We start from the raw sequence: 14,641 nt of genomic DNA, 5'->3' as shown, positions 1-14,641 counted from the left end.
TAATTTATATTGGATGATTTTTTTACCTCTTGACCGCTGTACACCCACTTACATCGTACCCAGTTCTTTTTTTTAATATAACTTGAAACTATATCTCATAAATTCAGAACATATTATATTTTTTCTAATTTTATACACAGAATACAGATATAATATAAACCCGCAATAAGTCATTTTTTAACATAAAGACTAATATTCTAAGAAACGTATAGGCCTACCGATATTTTAGAAATTAAGAGATTTTTATTTCCACAACTCTTAACATACTAAATTTGCAACGTGAACAACAATATTTTCAGAATTAATACGTTATTTTCAGTGGGCTTATGTACATTCACATACTACATTAGCAACATGACAAAAGTATCATTGAATTGCTTATTGATATGTGTAATTTTTTTTTCACTTCTTTGCATAAAATATAGTTGAGGATGTGAAAAACACGCAGTTTTTAAGTTAACGTCTGCAACTTTGAGCGACTATCCTTGAGCTTAATTTTAATATGGCCATTACAAATGCTAGTGGCATTGAAATTGCAGTTGCTTAAAATTGAATGAGTATCCTAGCAATACGTGGAATAAAAACATCTCCTATTATTTTTGCAGTTAATATTGCCAATTCTATTACGTTTCGTATGAGTTTTTCACACCAATTCTTATTCGTTCATAATTTTGGTGGGTCAATATTTCGCAATAGTACTGTACTATTAGTTATTCAATATTAAGTAAATTATGTGGTAGCAATCCTTGTAGTTTCAAAGAATTCTAGAATTCAGTTGTATAAAACAGTCTGCTCACTATCTACAAAACTGCATCGAGGATTTCATAATACGGTCCTGGACTGCGTAAAGATACGTATTGCATGAATGATCTAGTTTTAGCCTTCGCGATCTGTAACAACAATGTAATTTAATTTCGTGTTAAAATTTCCAAGGCCTCGTGAAAGAAGATGTTGAATACAACAGACAATAATAAAAGAACAATTGACTGTAGAAGAGTTTGTATTTTAATATTATACATGAAGATTTGATCTATTTATTTTTATATTTTATAATTTTAATTAATTTAACTTCCATTTGCACAATTTTAATGTAGTCTATGTTCTTCTCCTGGTTATGAAGGTTAAATGTGCAAACTTTGGCACATATCGGACAAAGCGTGTAGATTTGTATAGAGAACATACACACATACATATATATATATATATATATATATATATATATATATATATACATACTAGGTTCAAAAAGTTCCCGGAATTTGCTAGCATCATAGAAACAACGTACCTTAAACACTATTCTACAGCATTCCCTTCAAAATAGTTGCCTTCCGCAACAACACACTTTTGCCAACGCGTGTAGAGTTCCTGGAAGCAGGCCTGGAAGCCATTTTGTGAAACCCGTCTTAGTGCTCTCGTCGCGTTTGCGATAACCTCTTCAGCATTGAATCTCCGTCCTTTCAGATGACTTTTCAGACGGGGAAACAGAAAGTAATCAGGTGGTGAGAGATCAGGAAAGTATGGTGGGTGATCCAAAGCAGTTATGTTGTGCCTAGCAAGAAAATTCTTTACAATAATTGCGCGATGAGCAGGTGCATTGTCATGCATAAGGAACCAGTTGTTTTCTACCCACTTTTCTGGACGTTTCCTTCTCACTGCGTCCCAGAGGCGACGGAGGGTTTCTACGTACAATTCTTTCGTTACAGTACGACCTTCTGGAATGAACTCATGGTGCATGAGACCCTGAGAGTCGAAGAAAACTTCCAACATAACTTTGCTTTAAGTGTGCTTAAATGCGACAGGCTCATGTCAGTAGATTTACTGGCATGTGAAAGAACTCCTGCGGGACAAAATTCCGGCACATCCGGCGATGCTGATATAACCTCTGCAGTTGCGAGCGTCGTTAAATAAAACATAACATTTAAAATAACTTTGCCTTTGGAAGTGTCCCTAGGAAATTTTTGCTTCCGAGGAGATGTTTTCGATTTCCACTCTGATGACTGTCCTTTAGGGACTGGGTCGTACAAGTAGCACCAGTTTCATTTTGTTTAAGAAATCACCATCTTCATCAGCCATACTGATCATGTCCCCAGCAAAACACAGAACTTGATGTTTGTACTTTGCTCTGTGGACATAATTACAAAATGCGACGAACAAACAAAACACTATGATAAACAATTGCCTACAACTCAAAACCAATAATTGCCATTATCAGCAAACTTTAAGGAAATGACATCATGAATGTTACCAACAAAACAAATGTATAATATCCCTTGTTATATATTAATACGAAAAATGGTAGTAAAATTCCGGGAACTTTTTGAACCTAGTAGTATATACATACCCACATTCAATTTTATATATTAAGATTTGTATATATATATATATATATATATATATATATTGGGCGAATCCATAAATGCATATAGAGTGTTAGTTGGGAGGCCGGAGGGGAAAAGACCTTTGGGGAGACCGAGACGTAGATGGGAAGATAATATTAAAACGGATTTGGGAGAGGTGGGATATGATGGTAGAGCCTGGATTAATCTTGCTCAGAATAGGGGCCAATGGCGGGCTTATGTGAGGGCGACAATGAACCTCCGGGTTCCTTGAAAACCAGTAAGTAAGTAAGTAAGCGTATATAATGTTGGGGATAGTGGGCAACCTTGTTTAACAGCCTGATTTGCAATTATTGTAACACTTATCTTGCTCCCTATTCTTACTGATATTCTTGCCTCGTATAAGCTTTTAATATTTTAATTATGCAAGATTATTTTTATTGGCGTATTTGTTACATTTATTCACTTATGTATTATTCATGCATCTATGTGAGGGCATCATATTCCATAGAATTTCTTCATAATCACTAAGGATAAGTTCTAATTTCAGTTTTCAATAATACAACTTTAAGTCACAGGGGCTACAGATGACGCTTATGATTGTAATTTTTTCGCCCAGTTTTATTGCAGTTTATTCAGAAGCAATTTACTATTCCAATCTTAATGGATAAACATTGATTCTCACTAGTTTTCCCGCCAAACGAGCCCCTCTTCGTACTATTTTCTTGCACCTCAGATTCATAGAACGTAAATTACATGTGTTGGAAACAGAAAAGTTATTTTGTAGGATCCCTGTATTTTTAATAGTAGTACGATTATTGATAAATGTCTTGTGAAAATCTATACAAGACTATGAAAATCTTATTTTATAGAAATGAAAAGCAATATGAGCGATTTAGTTCCAATAATTCAGGTTGTTTTGTCCTTTTCCATATAACTGAATATATTTTTGTGCATTAGAATACTAACAGCTATTCCGGGCTAACTGGGAATTTCAATGAAAAAGTCTTTTTCAGAAATACTCCTACTTGTTTACTGTTAGTTTAAGACATAGATGACGCTCTAAATTTAAATATTCAGGAGTGCTATGCATAGACATTTCGCTAGCCCACGCTACGAGCGTACTAAACTAGCCACGACTATCGAGTGATTACTTGTTCAGGATTCATACCATATCATACCGCTAACACTGGTTTATGAATACAAAAACGTTAGTTCGCTTATCATCTACCGAAAGCCCCCAATGTTTATTTTCAAAAGGAAAACATTTTACAAGTTTAATGGGCATTGAATCTGTGTGGTGTTGGTTAGGTAATGAGTATTTTTTCGTTTCCCTAAAGTTGCAGCACTTACTCATAAAGAAATCAGCTGTTAATGTATGTCATTCAAGGAGCTACTGTTGAAGAAATATTTTGAGAGCCTGCACTGTTAATTACAGACCTCGAGGATCAAGGAATTTTACTCTGTACTATATTCTTTCTGCTATTTATTTTAAATATATTGGGTTAATAATAATAGGCAATCTTACAGTTCAAGTGAATATTTTGACTTAGAAATGTCACAGTTATTTTGAAACTGGAAAAATGAAGGACATTAACTCATCTGTAACATCCGTGACATGGAACAAACAGCTATAAAATATTTACCGATCATGTTTTTGTGAACTAATTGAATGCCATGAGATTTGCATAGCTTTCACATGGACACTACAAAAATTAATCTCTTTTTGCTTGAGGCAGAGATATGAATTTTACACTTTTTGTTAATAAGGTGTAAAGCGAGTTCACGAATCTTGTAACATCTGTGACGGAATCTTTTCTTTATTTTCTTAAATAACAATAAATTTATTCAAACAACTTTTTTCTCTAAAATGATACTGATTTTCTAAATTGATTCTCATCATAAAAGTTGACAAGAATAATTTCACTTTAAATATATAGAGTTTGAAAATAGTAAAAATGCAACATCCGTGACAACTAGAATGTCTGTAAAATAATTGCACCGCTGTATTATATTAGAACGGTGCAATCAGTGGCTTCAAAGTCACATATTGACACAAAGAGGGTAGCGAGAGAATTTTGTAGAAAACTAGATTATTATGAGAGAAAATTAGTGTAATTGAAACGCAAGAATTGAGGAAACATAGTATACCTATTTCTATTGATTTCGGACATATTGGAAACATATTTTAAATAATTAATGAACAGACTTCATTATTACACAGTGCTAATAGTTGTACAGTACATAGACTTCAATTTTATTTCACTATTACATTCAATTAACTTTATATGAAATAAATAAATATGTGTAAAAAAACTTTCATTCATTAAATATTATACATTATTTGTTAACCAATGGTGGTTCATTTGACCTCACTTAATTTGCTGTAATAGGTATATTGTTGCATATACATTGCATCTCGAAAGTCGATTTGCTTTGCACTAGGAATTGAAGAACTCCCTCAAAGAAGGTTGTATATCATATGAAAAAGTATATGATATACAACCTTCTTCGAGGGAGGTCTTCAATTATAACAGGCCTAGTGACGAATAATGTCGTAATGAATAAAGTTTCGGCTAATGAGACACGAGAAAACGGACTATAACATAGACTTTGGGGACTAAAAATTCCTCTTGAACTCGACGGCGAAAATGACAAGGTTTTGGAATTTCACTGATATTAAATTATTCACTGTTCATGGCGTTGCTTATGTTTATCCAAAACTGATTGCTTGCCTTGTCTAATTATACATGTATGATGATAATTTATATAGCTTTCTTCGAAGCTTTGTTAATATTATTGCTAATAATTTATAATTAATTTTTATGCAAATATTACAATATTTTTCGTACATTTAATATGAGTACCTTTTCTCAATGTTGGATTTATAACCTGAAACATTTAATATTGTACATAACTGGCAATATTATACAGTATCGAAGTATACGTTTACGCACGGATCATGTACTATCTACATACGATCAGGAAGAATCACTGAGCTAGAGTTTCAATTTACCAAGATGTAGATAAGCGTCAAAGGTATAGAAAGTGTAAATATATTTAGGATTGACTAAGGGTAGGGTGACAGACGTCCTATTTTATCCGGACATGTCCTCCTTATTAGGCCTTTGTCTGGGGTCCGGGCGGATTTTAAAGAAATCAAGAAATGTCCTCCTTTTTGTAAATTGTATGCCTGATATTTTGAAATTATTTGATTTGACGTTTTTTTTTCCAGTAACTTGCTTGTAGGTGGCAGCAGCATGGACGGAATACAACTTACTTCTTGCCAACGATCATAATAACTCTCTTTGCTTCCCCTTGTTATGGTAGTTGCTCATTGATAGCTAGTAAATCGAGAGATCGAGGTGCGACTGTAAATCTAAATAAATATTTTCTGTCCTCTTTAATAATTATAGTTCCCTTGACTTTCATATAATATAGCTAACTGTAAAATCATTATTAAGTTTTTTCATAATTACTTTGTAATAAAATAGATATTAACATACTTTTAAGTATGATAAGCCTAATTCTGTGCTGTAAATATTTTGTAATAAATAGATATTGACGTAACTTATAGTATAATATAAGCCTAAGCTTAAATCTAAGTACAGTATTTTCTGTCCTCTTTTTGTCGAACAATGTCCTCCATTCTGAAGCTTCGTGTCCTCCTTTTTATCGATGTGAATCTGGTTACCCTAGTTAAGAGACATTTTGATATGGTTTTGTGACACCTGTTCTTATGCAACAATTTGACCTTTTCTTCAAGATTAATATTTTCTTTATAACAAGTGCGGCAAGACTGAGAATGATAGCACTGTGCAATTTTCTTCAGATAAAGAAATCCATGAAATCCCAGGTAATCATTCAAAAGAGGACCTAAACCCGAACAGCCTTCAAATTGATGCCGATGTCTGAGAATTTTAGTTGGCCTATAGCACTTTACAACCAGGATAGGAAACTTTGTAGTAAAGTCTTTAAAATAAAAGATCAATACGCACAGGTAATTAATACAAATTTGTAATATGAAAATTGTATAACACAATATGAATGAAATCATAAATTCAACAAGGAATAGATCTTGTTTAAAACCGACAATCCGTTTCTTTACTGTCATTGCATGCAATATTATCTTATATTTTGATCATCCTTGTTCTTTTTCTGTGCACACTTTATAGTTCCAGAATTGGAATCAGCTTCTTCTTGTTGAAGTAGTGAACTTGTAGACGTTCCTATAGATTCCTTTACAGGTGCATTTCGTTTCAAAATCGAAGTCTTTTGTAGTGAACATGTTTCAGTAGATGCATCTGTTTTCTTTGCTTGTGAAATTTTGTGAACTGGAAATGGTACCAGTGGGAAATTTACTTCCTTTTGAGGTTGCGCTGCAATATGTACACCCGAAAGAGGCTGTGAAGTGCTAGGAATGGAAGAATGTATTAACGTTTCTTGCTGTCCCTTCACATCTTCAGTGGATGTACTTGTTGTAACAGTTTTAGGTTTCTTTAAGTTGGCTACTTCTGTCTTTCTGTTATATGATGCCGGACTTGGAAGTTCTACTGTTTCTTGTAAAGATTCTAATTGTGGTGATTGTAGAAATGGGTTAGTAATACTAGACTTTCGACCAATAACAGGTAAAACTCTACGCCGCGAAGGCAAATTATTTCTTTTTTCTCGAACTTCAGTTTCTTTCTGTACAATCGTTTCTGTTGGCCCCTTGTCATCTTTACGATGTCGAACAATTGGATGTGTTGGCGGTGGAAACGAAAGGTTCCTTGAAGTCATAGCATTAATTAAAGCCCATTCTCTCTCAAAAGCTTCCTTCTCTGGATGAACCGTTTTATTTTGCACAGTTGGTAACTGCTTGGTAAGGCTATGGTTACCTTCTGTGGTGTCATCTTTTAAAGACGCCTTCACACCTGTGTTTGAGTTGGAAAGTGTTGTGGTACCAACATCTCTTTTATGAACACTACCAATAGCTATGTCCGCAGTTTTCTTGGTTGCTACAGTTTTAGTTTCTTGTATTTTATCTGGAATTTGAACCTCCATATTCACATTTTTATTTTTATCAAATTCAGAAAAAATCTTCTTCTTTGATTTTGATTTCTTATCTGAACTTATTTCGTGTCCAGAAACTGCTTGAGGTACATCAAATGCTCTGCACTTATTAACACTGTCTTGTAAATTTGATGAATGTGTCTCTTCGGGAATATTTAATTTTTCTCCTTGTTTATTTTCTGAGTTTATTGACTTTTCATGACAGAGTGATGAACTTAATGTAGATAAGTTGTGTGGATGTATGTCAGAGCTATTTTTGTAAGCATTGTCTTGTTGAAAAGCTATTTCCGCTGTTGATACAAGCAATTCCCCACTATTCTCATCCATTGGCTTACTTAACATACTCGCAATTCTTGCAGTCGGTGTTGCATCTACAGCTACTGATACTTTCGTAACTTTTGATTTGGATATACTTGTCGTTGTTGTTGGTTTTGAGGTGGCAGTGGAATATAAAACTGGATCGTGACAAACTGCGATCTGCAAAGTTGTTGGTGAAACATGTGTTGCAGGTATTTCACAATATTTCAGTTTTTCAGACACAGAATTGTTAACTTTTCCATTTTTTGATAACTCTTTGTTGTTAATTTTTGGACAATAATCAACTAATTCCCGTTCAATCCATTCCTTAACTTTGGTATGAGTGTCCATAGTACTAGCACTACAATGTCTTGACAACCTCCAGCTGCTTTCGTCTCCATCTTCTCCTTCTGTTGCTCCTTCAACTTCTTGAACTCTGTTTCTGCTACTTACAATCTCGTAAATTCCTTCCTCACTTTGCTGCAGACCTAACTTGCCAGGCATTTTATTCTCAAAATTCTGTAGGGCATTATTTTTTACACTTGTAGCATGTTTGATGTAAACAACTTGATTATTCGATTGCTCAACACCAGCATACAATCTTTTCATTAATCTCTCCTGAGCTCGAAGTCTGTCTCGTTGGTAATACAGACCAGCGAACGCACACAAATTAATCAAAAGTAAACATATGCCAATTACAACAACTATACTCTTAGCCATGGATGTTGTTCTTGCATCCTCCAGTTCTTCTACTGTTGCAGAAGAATTTGTTGTAGTACATTCATTACCATCAAACATTACTTCTTTGTCATTTTTAAAATCTGGCTCGTAATTGTTCCAAAATTCCAAAATATTTTGTCTGTATCTGTGTGCAATTCTCAGTGGAAATCCTGAAAACAAGAAGAATATTACTATTAAATTGTACTTTTCTTCAGTTTACTTTATGTCAATGTTTAATGTTTTCGTTATTGATGTCTTACAGTTCTGCTCCCGAACAAGGATTAAAAGTATGTGTTCTTTTTTGTACTTATGCTGATTTATCCTGTTATTTGAAATTTTAGTCAATTTTCTTTATGAAACGGTAACCATATTGATACTAATTAAAAATGAATTTTTCAGACCTTAAGACAAAGGACTTATAACAGTAAAAATATTATCTGTGAAATATGTTAGATTTACCAACTAGCTACTGTAGGATAACTAGATAAGAAATACCAGTTCCAGTATAAGACAAATTGCTAAAATGAAACTAAACTTTGTACAAACATATCAGTTAACATTTTATCCATTGTTAAAGGGGTTAGGTACAGTTTACAGCAGTAAATCTTTTGGAAATATTCAACATTTTTGTCCTCCATTGCTGTATCGTGTACGATAATGAAAATTGGTATGCGTAAAACACTGTCTTTTCTGCTATATAAAAATATATTTTTACGATTTAAAAATTATTTATATATTTTTTTTTTAATTCAAAATGCTGTGGCAGTTCACTGTGCAGTGATGAAGCGTTTCCCTCATAACTCATAAACTTGTTAACTTTTCCATGTTCTCTCTTTTTTATTTTATTGGTGAAACTCATGTTTACAATATCATGCTCTTTCATCTACATTCCCTAATAAATACTTTTTTTAATTTTGTTTCAGAAGAAAATACTGATATTTGACCAATTTTTAAAATGAATTTATTTTTTATCAGACAATCTATTAAAAAGTAGAGAAGTGATTTTGCATCAAATTGTAGATGTGACATGCATAAATAGATATACAAAATTTCATCACAAAATGTTGGATAGTTTTTTAGTTATGAGGGAAACTCTTCATCACTGCATAATGAACTAGATTATTTTGAATTTGGAAAAACAATGTAAATATTTTTTTTAATTCGTAAAAATATTTTTTTCATATAGCAGAAGGACAGTGTTTTACACATACTTATTTTGATTCTTGTACAAGATATAGTAACGGAGGGAAAAACGTTGAATATTTCCAAAATTTTACTGCTTTAAGCTGTACCTAACCCCTTATGTGATGTTAGACTTTCTTCAAGGTACACCGCTGATTATCGATTAAGAGACAAATTCTTGCAAATAGACTAAAATACTGTCAAAATTTCAAGACATTAACATATAGAAATGATAATTTTCAATCATATGTTATGTTGCAATGTTAAAATTTTTACCTACATTCAACATGCCAGACAAATCTTTAATTCATAATGAAATATATGTATCAATATTTTCAGCCAACAGAATGTACGGAGAAAATCTATGTAACGAAATTTCGAGTTTGTTAGTAAAACTAAATTTTTAGACAATACTTTATTGAATATAGTAAAAAAGTCCCAAATTTTAGACCAAACTAACACTTCAATTAAAAGCGATACTAAATACGTCAAAAGTCTGAACTAAAATGAAAGGATTTTTAATGAGGGGAAGCAAGGATATTTCTTCCTTTAATATCCATCCTAGTAAATGCATTCGAAAAACTGGCATTTCAAAGTTATGCACCTGCCATAAGGTAACGTGAAATAACTCTAATTATTCTGAACGCTTTAACAAGGTGCATTTAATGAACTACTGCGAAAGTCTTCAAACATCAGCATTTCATCCTCTTTTTCCACAACGCACATAAATAAAAACTTTCAAACACTCTTTATCAAACTTCTTAATTTAAGATTTAATAAAAAAACGTTACCAGTACAACATTAATTCAGAAACGCTAAGATATTTTATGTAAACAATATACGAGTATAAAACGTAACTTTAACTAATAAAATTCTTGTTCGGATTTTCGTAATTCATTTTAGTATATTTAATAATTACAAGTCATAAACTATTTTGTATTGGTGTCAGATTATTGAAGGAATTCTATTTAAAATTCACGTTGATGGAAAAAAAGGCAATGGTGTCATTAGCAATACAGAGCTTTAGATGAATCAGCACAAGTATGTTATTTAATTTGCAAAAAAAAAAAAAAAAAAAAAAAACTGTCTTATTTATTATTACTGGTGAGTTAATGTGAGTTGACATAATAAAATAGATAAGTAATTAAGATAATTTAATTATTTTCGCGCGGACTTTTAATAATAGACTACTTGTTTGATTTCATAGAATACATAATAATTATTGGGTATTTAAAACATATGTTGAAACACTCTTTTCAACTTTAAGAAACTACTTCGTGATGTCATCTTCGATAAAGAGAAGTTCACATAATCGATAGGAACATTTATGTCTCAGCCCATGAAGAAAATTTATATTGAGCTCAATGTACTATAATGAAATTCTCTTGCCGGAGTTGTCTGAACATAACGAAACCAAATAATCAGGCTAAATTTTCGAAGTTGAAGAGTCCGCTGCAAAAAGGGGAAATGTCGTGAATTTTTTAAAAATTAGGTGAAGGTTCAGTACTATAGATCACTTTGTTACAATGCAAGAAATATGATAGTTCCAGATTTATATCGTGTTGAAGAATTGGTATACCACACAAAGAGTAGGAATGTCAAAGTTTAAATTGCATTTCCTTCAAGATACAATACATTCGACATTTCCCCCTTTTGCAGTGGACATTTCAGATGTAAATTATATATTATTATCCTTGATGTTAGATTCAGTATTCAGCATCGAACATTATAGATGGATTATCTATTATGTTCTACTTTACACGCGCTTATATTTTCTGCGTAGATTAATATGGTAAGATATATCTTGCGCACACTGCAACTCGTCAAAGAGCATATGTCTACAAAATTACAGTTTACCAAATTTAGACAATTACAAAATGTACTATACAGAGTGGAAGGGGAACGATGCACCAAAATTTAAGGGGTTATTCTATATGTTAAATATAACTAAACTTTTATTACACTTTTCCTTCGATGAAGCATCATTAAGCAGGGAAAAAAAAATTCTTTGCCCAGTGTTTGCAGCGCTCTATTGCGGTAATGGCCAGAGAGAAATGACTGATTGCTATACAAGCAGATAGTTAAGAATAATTTAAACAGTTAATGTTTTCAATATTTTTTTGCATATCAAATCGTTTAGACATGAATTTATATTGAATAATTGTGAAAACCGTCAAAATAAATCTTGTAACGCAGGGCACTGTTGCGAGTCACCGACTGACTACAGTAGAAGGGGAAGATAACAGTGCTGGTCGCGCTTGGTAGTAGTTTTGCAGTAGCTGTGATGTCAAATGTTTCACAGAAACATAACGATTTCCTCTAAAACGGTGAATGTTAGAGAAAAAATTTATTTACATTTTTTTAATATCTCCTCATGATCTATTGTCACTTTCATTATGGTGCAAAGGTTACCATCCACTCTGTATATAAGAGGCAGATGCAATTTGTAAAATTAAACCTATAACTTTTCAAGGAGTAATTTGAAGTAGAGAGGAAGGCTATATCAATAATATTTGTTTTAATTTCCTCAGCTGTGTATTTCTAAAGCTGTTAGGAGTGTTGTATGATTACATAGTGTATTTATACGAAGAAATATATACTGTATTAAACTTTCTGTAATATATTTTTCCTAGACTCTAAACGACTAATTGTATTAAATAAATTAAATATTAAAGCATTTTTTTCATAAAAAGATCTATTTCATTCATTCAGTTGCCTATCAAATATTTTTCAGGTCTAATATTATGCAGTGTAAGGAAGATCTTAGAATTTACCAATGGGGATGTCTGCACCTTAGATTTGGAAACATATGCGGACAACGCTAACACCTTAGAGATTGTTTTAAAATGGAATTAATTAGTAAAATGTAATGAATTAATTTGATATACTACACATTAATGCGACGTAGGACCTCTAGTTTTAATATCGCATCGGATGACGCAGTATTTCGAACCACTTTGTGAGCAATTAGCCTTTACCATGTTTAAACCGAAAAAATTAAGATCTATGAAGAAATAAAATTACTACGTGGGACAACAGTGATATTTTGGACTACATTTAAAACATCATTTCGATCGTTATATAATCAGCACCTGGAGTGAAAGTGCCCTTGTTGTTACTCAGAACTAGGCGAAATTTTTCAATTAATCATAATTTTGAAATCGGCTGCGATGTCCACCCTGAATCCACTAATATTTAGTGTCGAGATCAAAAGACCATTGTGAGGATCATTTCTTCTCTGAGTATTACGATCAAGGATACGGCGATAGTGCTTCTTATGTTGTATGGGCGAACAACTTTACCTTACATGTGAAGGGTTCAGAGCCATAGTGCGCCAAGCGCCATTTATTAAAAACGGAGAAAGCAAGGGTTAAAGTTAAGTGAATACCATAGTTTAATGAAGATTGACATATCATTTAGTTTGAATGTGTATACTTTATATTACTTGCTGTATGTTTCCATTCAATTGTGGTAATAACTTCAGTTTAACAATTGCTTTTATTTTAGTTGGTTATTTAACGACGCTGTATCAACTACTAGGTTATTTAGCGTCGATGCGAATGGTGATAGCGAGATGGTATTTGGGGAGATGAGACCGAGGATTCGCCATTGATTACCTGCCATTCACCTTGCGGTTGGAGAAAACCTCGGAAAAAACGCAACCAGATAATCAGCCCAAGCGGTGATCGAACACCCGCCCGAGCACAACTTCAGACTGACAGGCAAGCGCCTTAACCAACTGAGCTACGCCGGTGGCTTTAACCCTTGTTTTCTACGGTTTAGTCAATGGCGCTTGGCACATTATAGTTCTGAACCCTTCATATTACATAGTGAAGTATTAAAACATCATTTTTGGATGTTTATTTAGTGTAAAAAATATTGCTAGTTTGTCTGGAAGTGTATGTTTCAAACAATTTAGAATATTTCGGTGCATTTCCCTCCACTTTTAATTGTACTTCGAAAACACTTAATCCTTTTAAAAATTCAAATCAATATGCTCTTCCTAATACTTTCCAGGTTATTTGCAAGCTCACAATACGTTAAATTACTCGTTCTGTGAACTGTCGAATCTTCTATTAAACAGTACCTTAAAGTATTGATGAACACAGAAAACATAAAAGTCGCAATATCATATGTTCATTTCAATATATGTTTCAAACACCCAACAATTAAAATTTTTGAAAGCCTGAAATTCCATACTAAGGAATTAAAATTATGTGTACAGTTAGTTACTTTAGTGATATGTCTGACATTTGTACTCACCAAGACTGAAGTACGTTTGATTGTGGATGTCGTACTCTGGCCACTCCAGGTCCTTCCTCGTCAGAAACCTCTCTCGTCGCGGAGCATTTGGGTTCCTCCAACGAAAACGAGGCATAATAGAAACACGTGCACGGCTAGATTTTTTCAATAAAAGAAAATCCTTATTGTCAAAATTCTAAATGCTACAGAACACAAAATATATCTCTACAGATTTCAGCGAAGACTGTGAAGGATGTGTGTCAGTTTTAACTTCTCAATATGAAATAACTGATAAAAATGCATGAGATCACTCGACAGTAGAACTGTAATTTAAGATATGCTGTGTACAAATGTGAACAGGTAAACAGATCTCATAATATGATCGATGTTCAGACACCGCTGTATATCTCTGAAGAAATAGTCAATAAACTGAAGTAGACTGCGGGTTCTACAGAGATATTTTGGAAGCGAGAAAGTCTTGGAGCTTGATATCAGTCTCTCTCTCTCTCTCTAACGACTGAATTTTTCAGACCACGAAACTGCAATTTTAACCATTAGTTGGTGTTTACTCATCGAATGGACTAGGGTTCAATATTTAGATATACAGGGTGGAAGGTAAGGTAGTACATTAATTGACAGGAGTCATAGAACTCATTATTCAGAGTAAGTTTTGTCAAATAAAAAAAATTATTGCGGATAGTGAGATAATTACAAGTGTTCCGAAAGCACTGACGGCAATTGAAAGATGTCTCAACGCCGCATAAGTAGTACCTCACACCCCGTGTGGTCAGCGACTTGAAGGGGGTGGGTTA

The 14,641-nt window shown here is 33.1% G+C and overlaps 1 protein-coding gene across 3 annotated transcripts in view; it reads right to left on the bottom strand.

Moving 5' to 3' along the window:
- Window positions 1–14,641, bottom strand: part of LOC138713609 (uncharacterized) — a 625,997-nt gene that overhangs the window by 35,872 nt on the left and 575,484 nt on the right. The window contains exons 8-9 of one of the 3 annotated variants that reach the window (XM_069845831.1): window positions 13,851–13,984; window positions 5,995–8,575 (exon numbers count right to left, since the gene is read on the bottom strand). The exons of 1 other annotated variant lie outside the window; for it this stretch is intronic. In XM_069845831.1, the coding sequence (XP_069701932.1) occupies window positions 6,462–8,575; window positions 13,851–13,984 (2,248 nt within the window). In that variant the 3' untranslated portion in view covers window positions 5,995–6,461. Of the gene's footprint in view, window positions 1–5,994; window positions 8,576–13,850; window positions 13,985–14,641 lie in introns of those variants that run through there. One more of the 3 variants, XM_069845833.1, reaches the window with a different exon arrangement.

The sequence above is a fragment of the Periplaneta americana genome, chromosome 14 (assembly GCF_040183065.1).
Source record: "Periplaneta americana isolate PAMFEO1 chromosome 14, P.americana_PAMFEO1_priV1, whole genome shotgun sequence".
Lineage (NCBI taxonomy): Eukaryota > Metazoa > Arthropoda > Insecta > Blattodea > Blattidae > Periplaneta > Periplaneta americana.
The sequence above is the reverse complement of the archived record's forward strand: the minus strand, read 5'-3'. Positions and strand labels throughout refer to the sequence as shown.